The 20,691-nt window shown below is 45.7% G+C and overlaps 1 protein-coding gene across 5 annotated transcripts in view; it reads left to right on the top strand.

Moving 5' to 3' along the window:
* The window catches only part of TRRAP (transformation/transcription domain associated protein), a 252,240-nt gene that overhangs the window by 107,992 nt on the left and 123,557 nt on the right, over nt 1–20,691 (top strand). For all 5 annotated transcript variants that reach the window (XM_029576431.1, XM_029576433.1, XM_029576429.1 and 2 more), the window contains 4 exons: nt 8,490–8,692; nt 10,812–10,933; nt 11,602–11,815; nt 19,510–19,689. In XM_029576431.1, the coding sequence (XP_029432291.1) occupies nt 8,490–8,692; nt 10,812–10,933; nt 11,602–11,815; nt 19,510–19,689 (719 nt within the window). The remainder of the gene's footprint in view (nt 1–8,489; nt 8,693–10,811; nt 10,934–11,601; nt 11,816–19,509; nt 19,690–20,691) is intronic.

The raw sequence follows: 20,691 nt of genomic DNA, 5'->3' as shown, positions 1-20,691 counted from the left end.
AATAAATAAAAAGTAAGTGATTTTCTCAGCCATGCGGTGGGCAGTGTGCAGCGTGTGGGGAGACGCACGTGCCTTTCTTTGATCGGCAATTGCTCCTGCTGCCTCTAAGGGGGGAAGGCAGTTCGGGTAGTGCTAGGGGAGCCTCGGACAGGCAGCGATCCTCTGCGGACAGTGCTAGGGAGCCGAGCAGCCCGAAGATGCCTTCCTGATTTCAGTGGGAAACGTAGCCATTTTATCATCTTTTGCTGCCGTGACTGACAGGGCCTGCAAAGATGCTGCCCTGCCCCCGCTGCTGTTGCCGGCAGATCCAAGGCCCTCAGAGCCCGGGGGTCCTGGGATCCTTTGGGTGAGGAAGAGAAAGACCTCCTGGAGGCAGGATCCTGATGAATCGTGATTTGCCCTGGATTTTGTTTTGCTTATGGCAAAAAGGGTGGCTAGATGTCGTCCTTCCAAGCTAGTGGACCTGCAGGAGCCAGTTATGGCCAAGAGGCCGTGTTCGGCTTGATCTGGTGGGGCGACCAGAATTCGGAGAGTGCTGGCTCGTCAGTTGTCTTCAGGGAATACAGATAATAGCTTGGAGAACTCTGAGGATGATGATCCTCTGGCTGGTGATCCATCTGGGGTGGATCCTCATTTGGGCAGCATGGACCCTGATGGCACTCGGGATTCAAGCACCCTCGGTAGAAGGAAATCATCCAAAGGTGGCCCACCTCTTTCACCGGGAGGAATTGCAGCCCTTAATACCATGTGTTCTAAATGAACTGGGTATTAAAGAGCCCCGGGATGATTCGGACCATGAGGGAGTGGATCTGGACATGCGGGGCTTGAGGGAGCCAGCAAAGGCGCTTCCTTTCTACAAGTCAGTGAAGGAATTAGTACTTTGGGAGTGGGAGAAATCAGATACAGGTTTGAAGGTTGGCAGAGCCATGAAGAAGCTGTACCCATTGTCGGAAGACACTCTGGATCTCTTGCGGATGCTGAAGGTGGATGCTTCAGTTTCTGCAGTGACGAAGAAGACTACAATTCTGGTGGCGAGATCGACGACGCTTAAGGATATGCAGGATAGGAAGTTGGAGGTACACCTCAAGATGATATTTGAGGTATCGGTGTTGGGCATTTGCGCTGCAGTATGTAGCAGTTTTATGTTCCAGGCCAGATTGAGCTGGGTGCAACAATTGCAATCCAATAAGTTGTTATCCCCAGAGGACGCGAAGCAGGCCGAGAAACTGGAAGCTGTGGTGGCCTATGGTGCGGATGCTTTGTATGATCTCATACGCACTTTCTTTCGATCTATGATGTCTGTGGTTTTCACTTGAAAGCTTCTGTGGTTAGGAAACTGGTCTGCGGATGTTTGATCCAAGTCTCAGCTGGGATCGCTTCCTTTTAAGGGGAAATTGCTTTTTGGGGAGGACTTGGAGGAGTTTGTGAAGCTTCTCAGAGAGACCAAAGGGCATAAACTTCCAGAGGACAAGCCAAAGGTCGGCAGAGGTTTCTCTTCAATAAGGGCTCATTTCCGGTTGAACCAACATCCCGGGCAGTCTTGTCCTTCTGGAGGAGGTCAGAGACAAGGGGCCGGGAGGCAGCAGTCTTGGAATCAATCCTTTCAAGACCATAAACCAATCAGAAATGGTTCTGGTCAGGGAGCCTCCGATTCCAAGTCCTCCCAATGAAGCAAGGCTGGCCCGTTCCGAGAATCGGAGGTTGGTTAACATTTTTTCTCAAGGAGTGGGCCAATAGACTTAGTTTTTGGCTACTTGCCAGGTTCTTATGGCCTGGATTGGCCACTGATGGAAACAGGATGCTGGGCTTGATGGACTCTTGGTCTGACCCAGTATGTTATGTTCTTAAGATCACGTCGGATCAGTGGGTCCTAAATGCGATAGAACACAGTTACGCTTTAGAATTTGCACGTCCGTTAAAGGATTTGTTCATAAGGTCCCCTTGTACTTACAAGCAGAAAAGACATGTGGTTTGAGAAACTGTCAGTCATCCATGTTTGTTGGAGGCCATCGTCCCAGTGCCAGTCAGAGCAGAGAACCAGAAGGTATTACATTTATTTTGTAGTCCCAAAGAAGGATAGTGCTTTTTGTCTGATTCTGGATTTAAAGAAGGTGAATGTGACGCTCAAGGTACCTTGTTTTCGGATGGAAACATTGAGGACGATGATCATTGCAGTGCGCAAAGGGGAGTTTTTGGCTTCCCTAGATTTGACTGAGGCGTATCTCCACATTCCCATTCGACCAGATTATCAAAGGTTTCTCAGGTTCATGATCCTTGGAGATTATTTTCAGTTTTGCGCTCTACCTTTTGGGTTGGCAGCAGCACTGAGAACCTTTACAAAGGTGATGGTCATAGTGGCTGCAGCTCTTTCGCAGGAGGGCGTCCTGGTTCACCCATATTTGGACGACTGGTTATTTCATGCACAGTCAGAAGACCTTTGTCATCGGGCAGTGGCAGTAGTGCTGCAGTGTTTATGGTCCCTGGGCTAGGTTGTGAATTTGCCCGAGAGCCAGCTGATGCCATCTCAAGTTCTGGAATTTCTGGGAGCAGGCTTCAACACCAGGCTCGAGAGAGGTTTTCTTACTGAGGAGCAGATTGTCCAGATCCAGGGACAGGTTCGCAGTTTGCTAAACAGGGCGGTTCCCAGGGTCTGGAATTATTTGCAGGTTCTTGGGTCTATGGCTTCTACTTTGTAATTGATCCCTTGAGTGTTCGCTCATATGCATCCACTTCAATCAGCCTTGCTCTCCGGGAGGGAATCCAGTATCGGAGCAAATTCATCTGCCGTTGCCTCTTACAAAAAGCGCCAGGTCGAATCTGGATTGGTAGCTGTGTAGCTGCAATTAGGGCCATGGGATGGCCTTGGAGGTCCAAAGTTAGATAGCAGTCACAACTGATGCCAGCCTCTCTGGTTGGGGGGCTGTGTTTCAGGCTCAAGTGGCGCAGGGACACTGGTATTCGGAGGAGACATCATGGTCCATCAACTGTCTAAAGTCGAGAGCAGTATGTCTAGCGTTGCAGGCCTTCCTGCCTCCTGTTTGGGGAAGACCAGTGAGAGTCTTGTTGGACAATGCAACGACGGTGGCTTACATCAACCAGCAGGGCAATACCAAGAATCGGGCGGTGGCACAGGAGGCCCAAGAGTCAGTCCACTGAACAGAGCGCCATCTGGAGATCCTGGCAGCTTCCCACAAGGGACTGGATAACGTGCAGATGGATTTCCTCAGTCGGCAGCAGTTGGATCCCGGGAAGTGGGAGTTGTCAGAGGAAGCCATGTTCCTGATTCGTCACAGGTGAGGAATCCCTTGCATGGATCTCATGGCAACGCGGAAGAATGCCAAGGCTCCGTGCTTCTTCAGCCAAAGGAGGGAGGATGGGGCAGAAGGAGTCGATGCCTTAGTCCTCCCGTGGCCACAGGGTATTCTCCTGTATGTGTTTCTGCTGTGGCTGCTGGTGAGCAAGATCTTGTGAAGAATAGATAGTCATCCAAGGCAGATATTTCTGGTGGTACCAGAATGGCCTCGTCAGCTGTGGTTCGCAGATTTAATCAATCTCCCATTGGACGGTCCACTACGTCTGGCTCATCTTCCCAACCTGCTGCATAAGGTCCCCATATTTTTGGATCAGGCAATTCACTTCTCTTTTGCGGCTTGGTTTTGAGAGGAGGCACCTGAGAGAAAAGGGTTATCCAGAGGATGTTGTTACCACATTGTTACAAGCAAGACAGAAGTCCACCTCCTTGGCATATGCGAAGGTGTGGAAGGTGTTCAAGGTTTGGTGCAAGGAGCATAGCATGGATACAATTTGAGCTTCTGTGGCCCACATTTTGTATTTTTTTTGCAACAGGGTTTGGTGAAAGGTTTAGCCTTCAGCTTTTTAAGGGTCCAGGTGGCCGCCTTGGGGTGCCTTAGAGTCAAGGAGCACGGGGTGCCTCTGGCTGCATATCCGGATGTGGTGCATTTTCTGTGAGGTGTTAAACATTTGCGTCCCCCGGTGCAGAAAGTATGTCCCCCGTGGTGCCTAAACTTGGTTCTTAAGGCATTGTATGGGGCACCATTTGAGTCGCTGCGCAGGGCAACTTTGAAGGATCTTACTTTAAAGGTCATTTTTCTGGTGGCAATTTTTCGGCTAGGTGGATTTCAGAGCTACAAGCCTTTCATGTAGGGATCCTTCCCTAAGGATTTCAGATTCGGGGGTCTCATTGCATACAGTGCCTTCTTTTCTTCCAAAGATGGCTTCGTCCTTTGACTTGAATCAGTCCATGGAGTTACCAGCCTTTCCAAATTTTGATAGGATGGTTGCTTTGGATAAGTAGTTGAGGTGTCTGGATGTGAAGCGAGCACTGTTATGGTATCTGGAGGTCACTAATAGCTTTAGAGTGTCTGATCATCTTTTCATTTTCTTGAACGGTGCAAAGAAAGGGCAGAAAGCTTCAGAAGCGACCATAGCGTGGTGGTTGAAGGAGGCCATAGTTTCGGTGTACATTTGCATAGGATGGTCGGTGCCTCAGGGTCTGAGAGCTCACTTGACTCGTTTGCAAGCAGCATCCTGGGCTGAATGTCAGTTAGTGTTGCCACAAGAGATTTGTAGGGCGGCTACTTGGAAGTCATTGCACACTTTCTCCAGGCGTTATCGTCTGCACGTTCAGGCTCCAAATACCATGGGCTTTGGGGAAAGTGTTGGTCGAGCGGGACTCTCGCAGTCCCACCCAGTTTAGGGAAGCTTTGGTACATTCCAGGACTCTGGACTGATCTAGTTACGTACAGGGAAAGGAAAATTGGTTCTTACCTGCTAATTTTCGTTCCTGTAGTACCACAGGATCAGTTCAGAGTCCCGCCTGGGTTTGGAGAGTCCGCTCGATCTGTAGTTTTTTTTTATATAAGCTGAAGGTTTTTCAATTGACTTTTTCTAGCTTAGGTGATGGTTGTACATTCTGACTTATATTGTTATAAGGGTTGTTCAGATTAAGTGATTCCTTCTCTTCATCGTCGTTCGGCAGGAGATGTTTGATAGGTTACTTTGAGTCCAGGAGTCTGGACTGATCTGTGGTACTACAGCAGAGCTTTCCAAAGTGTGTGTCGGGACACATTAGTGTGTCGCCTGTAGTGTGGAGGTGTGTCGCCCGGTCCAGAGGGCCGGCGGAAGCAGGGAACTATAGCAGGAAGATCGGCGGGCAGTGGTGGAGCTTACATCACCACAGCCCGAAGAAAAGGGTCACGTTCACTCCTCCTCCTCCTTCCTGCCTGTGCAGCCCTGGAAGAAAAACGTTGCCGGAGCCGCGTGGGCAGGAAGGAGGAGGAGCATCTGCTGCGTACAGAAGAAGAGCAGCATTAATGGGCCGTTGCGGATCCCACGTCGCGACGGCCCGAGAAGAGTAGGAAACCCGATAGCAGGGCCGCTGCGGATCCCATGTCGCGGCAGCCCAAGAAGAGGAGGAAACCCGATAGCAGGGCCGCTGCAGATCCCATGTCACGGCCAGGGAAGATCAGGGCCTCTGAAGAGCCCATCCTTCGGCAACCCGTGCAGAGGGACATCATGTGCCAGTGAGAGCCTGTGCTTGAGCAAGAGAGCATGTAGGAGTGAGAGAGCCTGTGTATGTGAGAGTGAGACAGCATGTGCACGAGAGAGACAGTATGTATGTATGTATGAGAGAGAGGCATGTGAGAGTGAGAGCTGTGGATGTGTGAGATTGCATGTGAGTGAGAGCCTGTGTGTGTGAGAATGAGAACCTGATTATGTGTTTGAGGGAAGACAGATGGAGAGAAAAGAAATAGAAAAAAAGACCCTGTAAAAGGAATTGGCAAAAAAACAAGAAAGGAAAGCTGGAAAAAAAAAGCCTGTGACCAACCGATTAGAAAACTAAGATCAGACAGCAAAGGTAAAAAAAAAAATTACTTTTTAGTGATTGGCACATGTAATCTTTGGGAATGTGCAAGAGTAGCACTTTCTCTATGAGGATCTCACAATGTACGAGATCAGCATGGAGGAAGTGGAAGCCTGCAAATATTTATTATGAGATAGGTTGTGTTGTGAAACATTTTATTTATGTATATATTTAAGGAAACATACATAAATTGTTGAAATACATTTTGTTCGTTTAACCTTTAACTTCTGGTTTGCTGGTAGACTGAATTACTGTGTCACGAAATTATGTTTGTCTAGAAAGTGTGTCACCAACATGAAAAGTTTGGAAAGCTCTGTACTACAGGAATGAAAATTAGCTGGGAAGAACCAATTTTCCTCTGTTAAATAATCTCACTGTTAATGAGGGGGATGACATCCAAGCAAGTGGCAGCACACGATGTGAGACGGAAAATGGCTTTCCTTAACTTGATGTCTCTGCCATCCAGGATGAGGTGGAAACCCTTTATTGGCATAAGTTTTTTAGTTCCCGAGAGGGAATTTCAGTAAGCAGTGTCTGGCCTCAGTTTGTGCTTCCCTGTCGCAATACGTCTTGTCTGTGAAGGGGTTTTCACCTGCCGATGTAATACGGGTATAGGCAGGTTCCATTCTGTGTAAAACGTGCCTTTGCCTCCATGATGGCTGCTGTTAAACGCGGCCTGTGCCAGCAGATGGCGCGCACTTTCACCTCATGCGAGTCACGCTGCCAAAGCAGTGGCAGCAGGCCTGTTTTTATGGCGCGGTTTAACGGCCGGCTCATTAATGCTGAAAGCCCAGCAAGATGATCAATGAAAGTGAAGTTCATTTGAAGGGGCACTCTCTCCCCGAGTCGATTGATTGATTTAAAAAAAAAAAAAAAAAAAAGCCTTTGCTGAAAAGATAATTCAGCTTTAGTGTATTATGTTTACAATATATATATTTTTGTATCATTTTTAGTTATATATTTGTTATAATATCCCTACAAAAAGAAATTCATTGCATGCGTTTAGTGTTGTGTCCTTTCTATTGCTGAATGCACTTCTTACCTGATGAGTACCAGTTTCCTTTTTTTCCCTCTCTTTAAACTATTTTTATCTTGGGCTATTTTATCCTTTTTTTGTATGCCCCCATAGCACAGTCATTGCAGCAAGAGTCCTGTAGCGAGGAGCCACGGAGCATGGCTTCCTGAGGACCCTGGCATGTTGGCTCTCCGAGCTTGACCAGTAGATGTCACTCTTGTGTGCGGGGGGTGGTGGGCTCTGAACAGGATCTCAGTAAACCTTCCAACCCTTGCCGGTGTGAAGACACCAGAACAACTAACAAGGTCTTCATGTGATTAACATTAAAAAAAAAATATTTCATCATGGAAAAGCCTCCCAGTGGAAACAGTGGCAGCAAACATAATAAAGAATTAACATTTCTATGATTCTGTGTAGAATTTAAGGCCAGGGCAAGCAGAGGGTCCTTGGTTGTGGAGAAGTGAAGAGAAAGGCAGCTGGGACCTCTGGCATATTTTGTAACGGGACGTAAATTGGGCAGACCAGAGGGGGGGGGGGGGGGGCCTTACGGTTCTTACCGCCTGTCATATTCTGTTTCTGAGAGGAGCAGAGCCTGGCTGGCCCGCAGACGTGGCCCCTGAAGTTAATTTGACGCTCTCCCTTGGGGTGGGGAGCCCTCACCTTGGCTTTATTTGGGTATGCCCAGGCCGTCCCGATCCGTGCAGACCGCGCACGCACCTCAACAGAGCTGAAAACTGACAAAATGGAGAAACGCGCCTTGAGACGGACAAACCTGCACGCGCAGGGCACCAGCACGCGGGGCAGTGAAAGAGATGCCGTGTGGGGCAGTGAGAGCCACTACGTAGGCAGGGGAGAGCTCATGAGAATTGGGTGGAAATTCTGCGGTTCCAATAATTAGGGCTTTTTCGCTCATAAGCAAGGCCCCTGTCTTGTGTGCATTGGCTTACCTGGTTATAAAGGGATAACAAGTGTAGTTTTCCTTGTTGGTCAGATTTTCCACCGCAGCTGTTGCTGGATGCCTGTTTCTGAAGTATAATTATTAAAGCACATTAGGATCCTGTTTGGATGCAATGTTCTATTATAAATGCAAAGTAATTATTATACCAACTTAATACCTTTTCAAGTAAGAATTATTTTTTACTTAGCCAACCCTCTGATTAAGAAATCTAGGTGCCTTTGTTTTGCTCTACTCTCATGATAGTGTCAACCAGTCAAATCTTAACTTTCGTGAGTTAAAGGCTGACCCACCTGATTTACATTTATATGTTTGCTGTCTTAGAGGAGAAATGGACACATTTTTGAGCCCGAAGGCTACACCGTAGCCTGGTCTGTACAGCGATTTCCCAACTCCCCTCCCCCCTCCTCAGACACACACGAGAGTCCTAAAGTCTGAACGACGGGGTCTGAGGTCCGACGAGCTGGCAACATCATCGCTTCCATCCAGAAATGACGTGCTGTTACCACCGTGGGCTGGGATCCCACTTGCACCCGGGGCTAGATGTGGCCCATGGGCTGTAGTTCACCCATCCGTGTCCTAGAGCGAGGCACAGCATGCTTCTCACTGGATTTATTTATCTTTCTGCTTTTTAGCAGGTACAAGCGAGCTTGTGATGCTCAGCTTGGATCTGGTGAAGACACGACTGGCTGTCATGAACATGGACATGAGGAAAAGCTTTATTCAAGCTATTATGACGTCTCTCATTGAGAAGTCTCCAGATGCTAAGATCCTTCGAGCTGTAGTGAAAATAGTTGAAGAGTGGGTGAAGAACAATTCCCCAATGGCTGCTAATCAGGTAATGCAACAATGTGAACCGAACTCACCAGGACTGAGTTCTGCATTATCATTTATGAATTGTAAAATTCTTTTTTTTTTTTTTTTACTTCTAGAGCAAATGTGTTTGCAAAATAATTTCCTAGCATGTAGCCAGATGGACTCAGGACCAGTGGGTTTTGCTCCCCTGCTAGCAGATGGAGACAGAGTCAGGTTTCAAAGCTGACATCACCGTAGATATACTCCTGCAGTGACCTCAGCCCTTCGGTATCTCTCCTTCTCCCTAGCAGATGTGGACGTGCTTTCCCTATGGGGACAGCAGTACTCTTTAGAAGAGGAAATTTTACCTTTAAAATGGAGAAAGATTGAGCCCTGTCCCCTCCCCCAGTAAAGATCAGCAATATGGCGAATTGGTCTTCCTTGCATTCTTTCTCTAAACATTATAGATTGGATGTAGGGATCAGTTTGCTGCTGAAGTTTTGAGAGTGAGTTTGGCAGTGACCTGGACTGCATCTGGACTGGTCTGACTAGATGAAGAACAAATTAGATCTTGACTGATAATTTCCTTTCCTTGAGTCCACTCAGAGCAGTCCAGAACCCTCCCTATGCTGATAAACTCCTGTCTACATTATTGCAGTGCAAGAAGAATGGTTTTGCTCAAAAAGGATGTGCACTCGGGTATTGTTTATTGTGAGAATGTTCATATAGCTCTTACTATTCTCCTGTTCTGTTTTGGGGGTTTTCTTGGTCTTGGAAAACCCATGGTTAGAAAAATATTATATAAAAAGAGATGTTATATTATCCTCAGCTTGTTACAGGTAAAACTGGCAGGCTGAGGCCAGCGTGGATACTTATAAGGGTGATGTTGGCGAGCCTGTTTGTCTCTGTCTCCATCTGCTGGCCGGGGCACATAACCCATTTGAAGACCTGGTTCATGCTTAATGAAGAGAACTAAAGTTTGATGGAAAATTTATGGTGTTGCTGTGTATGTACTATTTTTATTGTTTTATTGTGCTATAGGCCTACTGGTGCACACTGCTTTGTACAACTAATTTTGGCTGGGAAAGCGGTTTATAAATAATGTTTAAATAAAAATAACCCATTCATCTGGACTGGTCTGAGTGAATTCAAGGAAAGGAAATTATCAGGCAAGACCTAATTCCTCCTTTTACTGGGAAAGAGGAGTACATATATAATTAACATTTCAAGACAGAACAAGAAATTTTCAGTCTGGATCTTGCACTAAAGTCTAAAAGTGTACCATGGCTTTAGTATCCACTGTACTTTTACAGTTCATATCAAAAACTCTTTATAATTGTCTGAATAATAGTTCCATGCTAATGTAAACAAACAAACAGTAATGTGACAAAACCAGTCTTTCTTTCTTTTTTTTTTTTTTTTTTTTTTTTTTAAGCAAACTACTTTTCAAATAGTGTAGATGTGTTTGTAGGTAAGTGCACCTACCCTTGAATAAAACCCGGGTAAAGATTTCTCTTGGGGGTTGCACTTTACCACCTGTCCTGCTTCCCATGACAGATTTCTTAATGTGGACCAGTGAACTCGATCCTCTCCTGTGTTGGAGTGCTTTAAAGCACTAGTGTTTTTTGCATCTTTAGATACAGGCCTAGACCACAGAATATGATGGCAAACGAGGACCAACAGCTCATCTATTCTGCCCAGTTTCATTCCTGATACAATGCTGAAGACCCCTCCCAGTTGATCTCTGGCTTTCATCTCACTTCTATGCAATTGGGGATCTTTTGTGCTAATCCCATGCTATCATGACCTCCTTTGCTCTCTACCTCTCCAGCACCTTGACTGGGAGACTGTTCTGTGTATCTCTCTCTCTCTCTCTCTCTTTCTTTCTCGCTCTCAAAAAAAGTGTTTTCTAATGTTGCTCTTGAGTCTTCAACGTTCACAGCGGCCCAGTGATGTTCCAGATGTTTTTTGAAGCTGTTTAGTGATTGCATGTCAGAGTTCTTCTTTATGGGAAGTTTGACCTTGTGCCATGCTATTTGTCAGCTGTGCGGAAGCTAATAAAAGTGGTGTAAAGGATGGCTGGAGTACTCTGGAACATGCCATGTCTTCTCACATTAAAGATAAATTGGGAAAATTAATCACATCTTCTTTTCTTCACCCAGACACCTACACTCCGGGAGAAGTCCATTCTACTGGTAAAAATGATGACCTACATTGAAAAGCGTTTTCCAGAAGACCTTGAATTAAATGCCCAGTTCTTGGACCTCGTTAACTATGTCTATAGGTAATTATGGCAATTAATCATGAGTTGCAGTTTATTAGTTCATAATTATTTTTTTTTAACCATGCATGAGTTTAATAACCATATAATTCATCTTTTAGCTATAAGCAAATTACAGATGTGTGTAATAGCATTACAGGTAGTTGGTAACTGCGGTTAAAGTGAACTTGTACAGGACGTGGTGGATATTCAAGCGCTAGGGTTAAGCACATGACATTCTTACTCTAAGTGATGGAAAAATGATGCTGGTGTCATTTTGTAAAGGTCAACAGGATTTTATAGAAATGGCTATTGTCGGAAAGTGTTATTGCTGGAAAAGAAATCTGTAAAATGTTAGATTGAAAGGAGTGCTCAAATCTCTGACAGTTCAGTGGGATTAATTGAGAAGCATTGCAGAGAGAGAAAATATCATAAGCAAACCTTGTGTTTAGTGGGTTAGAACTTCAGAGTTCCTAGAGAAAAAAAAATCCATAAACTGCTATGAGTAAGCAATAGTAGCTTGAGATATATTTAATGTTTGGGTACTTGCCAGGTACTTGTAGCCTAGATTGGCCACTGTTGGAAACAGGATGCCGAGCTTGTTGGACCCTTGGTCTGACCCAGTAGGGCAATTTCTTATGTTCAGAGATTTGTATTAAGAGTAGTAATTTATTCTCTTCATTTCACCAAAGGGATGAGAACCTGTCTGGCAGTGAGCTCACCGCTAAACTGGAACCCGCATTCTTGTCTGGATTGCGCTGTGCCCAGCCTCTTATCCGGGCACGGTTTTTTGAGGTGTTTGACAATTCCATGAAGCGCCGTGTCTATGAGCGCCTGCTGTATATAACCTGTTCTCAGAATTGGGAAGCGATGGGGAACCACTTCTGGATCAAGCAGTGTATTGAGGTAGGTCCAGCAGTGTAGCAGGTGGCCATGACCACATACACATGGCATTCTTTCCTTTTTTAACACATCTGTAAAAAAGACTTCGTTTTAATTGTAAACTTAATATAATCTAGAATTTAGCAATTTTTTTCTTAAAAAAGCAGGTCAATACCATGATATAGTTTTGTTGATGTGATCTTTTAGTAGGACACTAGAGAATATAGAAAAGGCTTGGTCGATGATGCACTTAGGAAGCAAGGGCTCAGATTTGTTCTCCTAATCCCAAGGCTGCAAAGACTGGTTGCTGTAGTTTCATTTTCCCCACTGTCCTAGAATTCTCTTGTCAGACACAGCATTCTCTTCTCCCTCAAGCTTGTGAAAACCATCATTTCCTCTTCATCCCGTCAAACCAGTCCAGAAGAATGGGTTATGCTCACTGACCAGCAGATGGAGACAGACAACAGGCTCGCTGTCATCACCCCTTATGTGCATCCGTATTGACTTCAGCTTGCCAGTATTCTCTGTCTCCAGCAGATGGTATACAAGCATCCTATGCTGTGAGTTGAGGCCTGGTTAGGCTAGATGAAGAAGAATCTAAATGGAAGGGGCAGCGCCTGTGGTGAAAATCTAGTACTTCCTCCCTCAGTTGAGCAATGCCCTCAGTCAGCAAGCTGAAAAGATTTTAAGCTGCATCAGAATTCCAGACAATTTTGTACTGCTTTTTTAAGGCCAAAATCCATGTGCCCACACCCAGAATTCTTAAGGCCTGCCTTGTCTCTTCCATCAGGACAGTTGTCTCTGTCTCAGTGGACCTGTAATAATAGAGTCCACAACTCTTTGCTTTCCTTAGGCTGCCTTATGTGCTGAATCACCTTGGAACCAGCTACCTTTTTATCAGTATGGTTGCATTCCTTAAAATCTAGTTCTGAATGATGATCTGTATGGGAAAGACCCTTTGTCCTTATTTGCTCCAAAGAAGAATGAACTGACTTTTTTCATTTTACCCATTCTTGGAAAAGTCCAAGGTTACTGCTAAGTATCATGTCGGGTCTCTCTCTCTCTCTGATTCCGGGAACAGAGCAGGTACTTACCATCAAGTTATCTACATTAACAGAGCAGAACCCGCCCAATATATAGGCAAATGCCAGAAAATGCGGTCAGGTACCACAAAAAAAAAAAAAGTCACCTGTTCCAGCCTACTGCTAGAAAGGTAATGACTATACAAAAGCAAACTATGGTACAAGTAGACGGTCTCTGTCAGTCCCAAGAGCATAGCAGCAAAGACAAAAAGTACATGACACCAAAGATAGTCTGGGCCATGGGCAGGCAGAGATAAAAACAGATTGGACTGAAAAAGTGCCGAGTGCTGACAAAGGCCAGAGGAACAGCTAAAAGATCGAAAATGCTGGTATGTTGCTGAACAGCTGATTTGCTGGTAACATTTTTTTGCCACTTAACAGCAGACTATCAGATTTATTACCGAACAGCGGGTTACCAGCCCCAAATGACGTGAAACTGCAGAAAGTAGTGCAGGAAATCCTCTGCAGATACTCAGGCCAAAACCGGTAGGAGTAGCAACAAATGTTTTTTGTACGTCTCTGGTCTCCTCTTCAGCTGCAGAGACTTGGCCAGCCGTTGTGGGCTCTGCTTCTGGGTGGAGCTACTGAAATGTTGTTGCTCAGCCATGCAAAGATCTGTGGAAGACCACAGGAGCAGCAGTACTGGAGAATAGTCAGATTCGTGATATCACTTTCTGGGATCTCAAGTTTCCAGCATTGGGTACTTGCCAGGTTCTTATGGCCTGGATTGGCCACTGTTGGAAACAGGATGCTGGGCTTCATGGACCCTTGGTCTGACCCAGTATGGCATTTTCTTATGTTCTTATGATCTCATTCTGCACCCAGGCTGGTGAAAATAATTAATATAATAATTGATGAGAGCAAGCTAAAATTCCCGTTTTTAAACACAAAAACTGCCCAGTATTCTCTCCAGTCGTGGTTGGCGCTTAGTGTATAAGAAACGGAGAACGTGTGAAGGGATTCTCTGCACTGTCCAAACCCTTCTAGTTTTCAGCAGTTATGGTTTAGGCATAACTTGAACCTGGTGGTGAAATCCTTCACTATTATCTGAAATAAACTGTAATTGATCGATCTGTATAATCCCTATTTACTTCTGTTACGTTGTGTTAGTTGGGGTATTTCCTTTGGCTTATTGTGAACCTTTCAACTGATAGTTTCATCAGGTGACTTCCTAGCTCAGTCTTGGTCAAACAGTATATGGAAGCTTGATGCCTTGCTTCAATCATCAACATAAAAAGAAATTCCAGATTACTCTGTACATTTATTGCAATACACAAAACCAAAGCGTTGAATGGGGAGCAAATGGTATGTGAACTATGATTAGGCACCCTGCAGAAAGGAAGGAACAGTTTTTTTGCTGCAACCTTGGCAGATGCAGTTACCCATATCAGCTGAATGGTTCGTGCAGCTTGTACGAATGGAAATGTTAAGAAAAACCCTGCATAGTCACTCTTCACGTTTCTCCCAAAGTAGGAGGTGTTTTTTCAGGAGTATCTAGTATGTAGCTTCCTTGTTCAAACTGGGTAAATGAGACAGTTTTTCACTTTGTGAAACTATGCCCACAGATATCAGCGCTGAAATCGGCTGTGGGTATCTGACTTGACCAATACCCTCTTTCTGTTTTCAAACAATAGCCTTAAATGACAAACATCACCAATATTTGTTCTATTGCAAAAGAGCTAATGTATGTAGTATTGTTCCTGTCATACCCAGATCAGTCCAGACTAGTGGGTTTTACATCCCTACCAGCAGATGGAGGCAGAGAATAAAAACTTTTCAAGCACTGTTATATATTTGAGAGTGCCACCTGTAGTCCCTCAGTATTTCTCTGTCTCCAGAAAATGGTAGCGATGCAGTCTAGACTGCAAGGACAAAAAAATAGAGAGAGAAGATAAGAGGAGACTATAAAGAAGTGGTGCGGATAAGGGGTTCTCGGATCCTGAGGAGGTTCCTGTTGTGGAAGGAGATGACCCTAGGGTAGTGCTTTTATTTCATAAGGAGGAACTACGTCCTCTCCTTCACTATGTCTTGAACGAGCTGGGGACCAAGGTCGTACAGGAGGACTCGGACAATGAGGGGGTGGACTCGGTCTTGGATGGGCTGCATGGACCACCAAAGACTTTCCTTTTACCGAAGAAGGTGGTTGTCTGGGAGTGGGATACTCCTGAGGTGGGCCTTAAGGTGGCCAGGGCTATGGCTAACCTGTATCCCTTGCTGGAAGAGACCTTGGCGCTTTTGAGGCTCCCTAACGTAGATGCAGCAGTATCAGCGGTTACCAAGAAGACGACCATCCTTGTGGCAGAGTAGGCCATGTTGAAGGATGTTCAGGACTGGAAGTTGGAGATTCAATTGAAGAGGATGTTTAAAGTCTTGGCCTTGAGCCTTTGGGCAGCAGTCTGTGCCAGTCTGTTGCAGTGAGCATATTTGTACTGGGTGCAGAAGGTGCAGGGGAAGGAGTCTGTTCCTGCCATCGCTTCATCTAATTCTAAGCAGGTGTCTCAGTTGGAAATGGGGTGGCCTTATGTGGCTGATGCGCTGTGTTATCTGGTTAGGACGTCTGCCAGGAATATGGTTTCTGCGGTGATGGCACGGAGACTTCTGTGATTGTGTAATAGGTTGGCAGATGTCTAAGTCGCAACTGTGTAATCTCTCTTTCAAAGGAAAACTGTTGTTCGGAGAGGACCTGGAGCAGTTAATGAAGCATTTGGGGGAGTCTAAGGGCAATAAATTGCCCAAGGATAAGAAGGCCAGAAAGAAGACTTTTCTGCCACAATCTTGATTTCAGGATATGAGAAGAATTTGCTCCAATAGGAGTTCTACTGCTTCTATGCAGAAGCAGAGCTCGGGAAGGCAGCAGTCCTTTCCGGGGGGATATGCAGACCTTCCTGGGATATTTTGCCCAAGGGGTTGGAGGGGGGAGACTAGCCCTATTTTACGAGGAGTGGACCAAGACCAATGGGTTCTGAAGGTGATAAGAGATGGCTACTCTTTAGAATTTTCTTGCCTGATCAGGGAAGCCTATGTAGTGTCCCATTGCATTTCCCACGTCAAACGAGAAGTGATTCGAGAAATGTTGCAGCAGCTGCGACGTCTGGATGTAATTGTCCCAGTTCCTCCAAAGGAGCCGAAGGTACTCTGTCTACTTCATAGTTCCCAAGAGTGTTGGCACCTTTCGGCCCATTCCCGATCTGCAGAAGGTCAATGTGGTGCTGCGGGTCCCACATTTTCATATGCAGACGTTGCGGACTGTGATAGCAGTGGTTTGCAAAGGGGTGTTGCTGGCATCGTTGGCTATAACATTCTAGTTCATCCGTACCTGGACAACTGGCTCATCCGAGCGAAGTCGGAGTTGGAGTGTCATCACTCAGTCCGACGGGTCCTGGAAGAGATTGCAATCTCTGGGCTGGACGGTGAACCTGGCGAAGAGTCACCTGCAGCCATCCCAGTTGTTGGAATATTTGGGGGTACGGTTCAATACCCATATAGGCAGAGGGTTCCTTACCTCATACAAAATTACGAAGTTATAGGGGCAGGTGCTTTGACTGCTGCGTTTTGCAGTGCCCAGGGTCTGGGATTATTTGCAAGTCCTGGATTCTGTGGCTTCTAGCCTAGATTTGGTTCTATGGGCATTTGCTCGCATGCGACCTCTTCAGAGGGCACTTTTGTCCTGAATCCTCTGTCGGAGGAGTTTCAGCTTTCTTTACCACTTCAGTGGGGTTCCAGGTCCAGTCTATCATATAGTGGCTGTCTCGTCCCAATTTGGAGAAAGGAGTGGAGCTGGAAATTCTAGACTGGGTGATATTGACCACGGATGCCAGCCTCAGAGGTTGGGGGACTGTATGTCAAGGCCGAAAGTCACTGTTCAATAGTGGAAGCATCCTAGTCAATCAACCTTTTGGAAACGAGGGTGGTGCACAGGGTGGTGTTTGCCTTTCTTCCGCAGATTCAAGGGCGGACAGTATGCATATTCTCGGACATTGCAACATGGGTGGCCTATATCGATCATCAAGGCGGGATAAAGAGTCGCCTTGTGGCTCAGGAGGCCCAGGAACTTTTTGTCTGGGCGGAGAGACATTTGGCAGGGTTAGTGGTATCACATGCAACTGGAGTGGAAAATGTGCAGGCGGATCATCTCAGCAGATGGCAGCTGGATCCGGGAGAATGGGAGTTGTCAGCAGAGGCATTTATCCTCCTTCAGACCAAGTGGGGCGGTCCCCAGCTAGATCTCAAGGTGTCACGGGGGAATGCAAGTTGAAGCAGTTCTTCAGTCGCAGGGGAGAGGTCAGGTCCGAGGTGGTCGTCGCTCTAATCCATCCTTGGCCAACAAAGCTCCTTCTATATGTGTTTCTCCCGTGGCCCCTCATAGGACAAATGTTGTGGCGTACAGAGCAGAATCCAAGAAGGAAGATTCTTGTAGCTCCAGAGTGGCCGTGCTGGCCATGGTTTACAGATCTGGTTCATCTCACAGTACGATGGTCTCATCCAATTGGCTCATCTGGAGAGGTTGCTACAATAAAGGCCAATCTTTTTGGATCAGGCGGATCGCTTTTTTCTCGTGGCTTGGCTTTTGAAAGGAAGTGGTTATGCTTAAAAGGGTACTTGGAGCTGGTGATTGCTACTTTTCTCCAGGCTAGGGAGGCCAGCCACTTCTGTTGCTTATATCCGAGTGTGAAAAGTGTTTGAGGCATGGTGTATGGGTAGCAGTTTTAGGGTGTTTTCGGGGCAATCTGCGAGGGGTGCCCTTGGCCTACCATCTGAACGTTGTTCGTTTTCTAAAGGGGGCAAAGTATTTGCATCTGCCAATCTGTAGGATGTATCTGTCGTGGAACCTTAATTTGGTGCTTCAGGATCTGTGTGGACCTCACTTTGGGCCGTTAAGGTGGGCGTCCTTGAAGGATCTCACCCTGAAGACTGTCTTCTTGGTGGCTATCTGTTCGACCAGGAGGATTTTGGAGCAAGTACCCAAAAACTAAGTCTGTCCCATGCTACTGTTGCTAGTAATAGCAGTGGCTATTTTCTAAGTCAACTTAATTAATAGCAGGTAATGGACTTCTCCTCCAAGAACTTATCCAGTCCTTTTTTTAAACACAGCTACACTAACCGCACTAACCACATCCTCTGCATTGAGTGAAAAAGAACTTTCTCCGATTAGTTTTAAATGTGCCACATGCTAACTTCATGGAGTGCCCCCTAGTCCTAACAGTTTTCGGCGGTCAGATCATCTATTTGTCTTGTTCAGTGGAGCAAAGAAGGGAAGTAAGGTTTCCAAAGCCACGATTGCTCACAGTTGAAGGAAACAATTTTTTCAGCCTGTATCTGTAAAGGTTGTATGGTTCCAGAGGGGTTGCTTGTGCATTCTACTAGGGCACAGGCAGTCTCCTGGGCGCAGTGTCAGCTAGTATCGCCACAGGAAATCTGTCTGGCTGCTACATGGTCTTCCCTACAGACTTCTGCCAGTCATTACCGATTGGATGTTCAGGCGCCGGAGGAGGCTGCCTTTGGAGAAAGTGTGTTGTGTGCAGGTCTTTCGGGTGCCCGCCTAGTGTAGGGGATCTTGGGTACATCCCACTTGTCTGGATTGACCTGGGTATGAACAGGAAAGAAAAATTGGTTCTTGCCTGCCAATTTTCATTCCTGGAATACCACAGATCAGTCCAGAAGCCCATCCCTTTAGATTTCAAAAGGCCTTTGTATGCTGTTTGCATATATTTTCCTTGTTTGTAGGTGGCTTCAACTGTTTTTTCCTGCTCACCCTAGTGGGAGAGTTAGTTTGGTTATTTTGAGAATGGACATCTTGGCTTGACAAACTAGCGGTGGCACTCTCTGTTTTGTAGCAGTGCCCGAAAAGTTTTTTTTTCTCTGCCTCCCATCTACTGTTGGGATGCAAAGCCCACTTGTCTGGACTGACCTTTGGTATACCAGGAATGAAAATTAGCAGGTAAGAACCACTTTTCCTTTTCTCTTCATCCAGGCAGGCCAATCCACACAAGTGGATTATGCACGCCAACCAGCTGATGGAGGCGGAGATTAACAGATTCGCTGATGTCATACATTGGCAGGCTGATGACAGTACTGTCATCAGCCTGCCAATATTCTCCATCTCCAGTAGATGTGGACATAGGCCTCTCAGGGCTAGGACTAGAAATGGTTGGGATGCTCCTAAGGTGAAAGATGTTCCCAACCAGAAAACCAGTTTCAGGGGGATAGAAGAGATGTTGCTGGGTTTGCATTGTTTGGAAATGGTTTTTCGATTGCCACAAGGTTGGATTGTGATTTAAGGAATTCATTGCGTTTTGATTATATTTCTCTGTTGCTTTTTTGTCATACATTTTTGTTGTAATTTTGATGTGTCCTGAGCTTTTCCAGGTCTTTTTTTTTTGAGAAGGAAGAGCTAGAAAAGCAAAATGTAATGTGTTCAATTTAGTAAAATGTGTATGAGGTGCAAATATATAGCACATGCTGAAATGAAAGAGACGATGTGTGTGCGTGAAAGCAAAATGATAACGATGACATAAAGCCAAAACACTATAATGACACAAACAGGAATTTTCTTTCCATGCATCCCCCTACTAATGGTGGCCCGTTCCCTACGATTCTGAATCCCGGTTGCCTTGTTTGTCACCCCAATCTCTACAGCTGCTGCTGGCAGTGTGCGAGAAGACCACGACCATTGGCACGAGCTGTCAGGGCGCCATGCTCCCATCTATCACCAACGTCATCAACCTAGCTGACAGCCACGATCGGGCAGCGTTTGCCATGGTGACGCACGTCAAACAAGAGCCCAGAGAGAGAGAAAACAGCGAGTCCAAGGAAGAGGTAATATGTTTATCTTCCTCTCTGATACCATTAATCCAACAAGAACACGGGGCATCACGTGGCAAGTCTGTGTCAGATTTCTAAATTCTTTCATCAAGTTGTTTTTCCTTCTCCGTTTAAATTGAAGTTGCTTTGTAATCTTATTGCTGTGCTTAAAAGGTTTGTTTTGCTTAGAAAAGTCTGAGCTGGCACTTGTTTTTCAGACATGCAACTTCTGTCACTCGCTATGGAGAGGGCTACGGAGTCATATGTGCACTTTATTTACAAGGGGAGAGCAATTTATTGTCCCTCCCCCCCACCCCCCCTCAAAGGAACCAAGAGTTAGACAGCAAGTTGAGTACTTCTTTTATGCAAAATTCATGTCCCAACAAAAAAGGCGAATATGCATAGCTAAAACGTGCCCTTTCTTTCTCTCTAACATTACCAAAATCCGTTCCTTCCTTTCTGAACACACTACCCAGAACCCTTATCCACTTCTTCATCTCCTCCCGCTTGGACTGTTGCAACCTGCTCCTCAAAGTTTTGGGGGGAAAATGTAGGATCAAAAAGTGCAAAAAGCCTGCAAGTCAGTTTGCTTGCTCTCCTTTTGAAACGACCCATCTTTTGGCCAAGGATTTAATTTACCATAGTTTCAAGAAGGAGATAAATTTACAGAGAAAAAAAAATGTGTGCAAATTAAAATCTTCATTAAAAAGAGTAATCGGGCTTTAGCCTGTAAGTACCAAATTTTAAGAAATAGGCAAAAGTCCCATCAATCAATCATTTTTCATTCTGGTTAAAACAAAAATGCTCAAGGCCAATTACAATCATAAATTACTTAACGTTTCCATGATTTTCTGTGGAATGTTTTTCCCTTCGAGAAAGGCAAAAGATTGTGTGCATAGTTTTGAAATTGCCTAACGGGTCTGCAGGGTTTTTTTTTTTTTAGGGGGAGGAAGGAGGGATGGGCAGGGTGTGAAGGGAGGTTGTGCTTTTAATCTTCTTTTGTCCAAAATTTCAGTC

The sequence above is a fragment of the Rhinatrema bivittatum genome, chromosome 14, assembly GCF_901001135.1.
Source record: "Rhinatrema bivittatum chromosome 14, aRhiBiv1.1, whole genome shotgun sequence".
In the NCBI taxonomy this organism is placed as follows: Eukaryota; Metazoa; Chordata; class Amphibia; order Gymnophiona; family Rhinatrematidae; genus Rhinatrema; species Rhinatrema bivittatum.
This window is presented reverse-complemented; position numbering and strand designations above follow the sequence as displayed.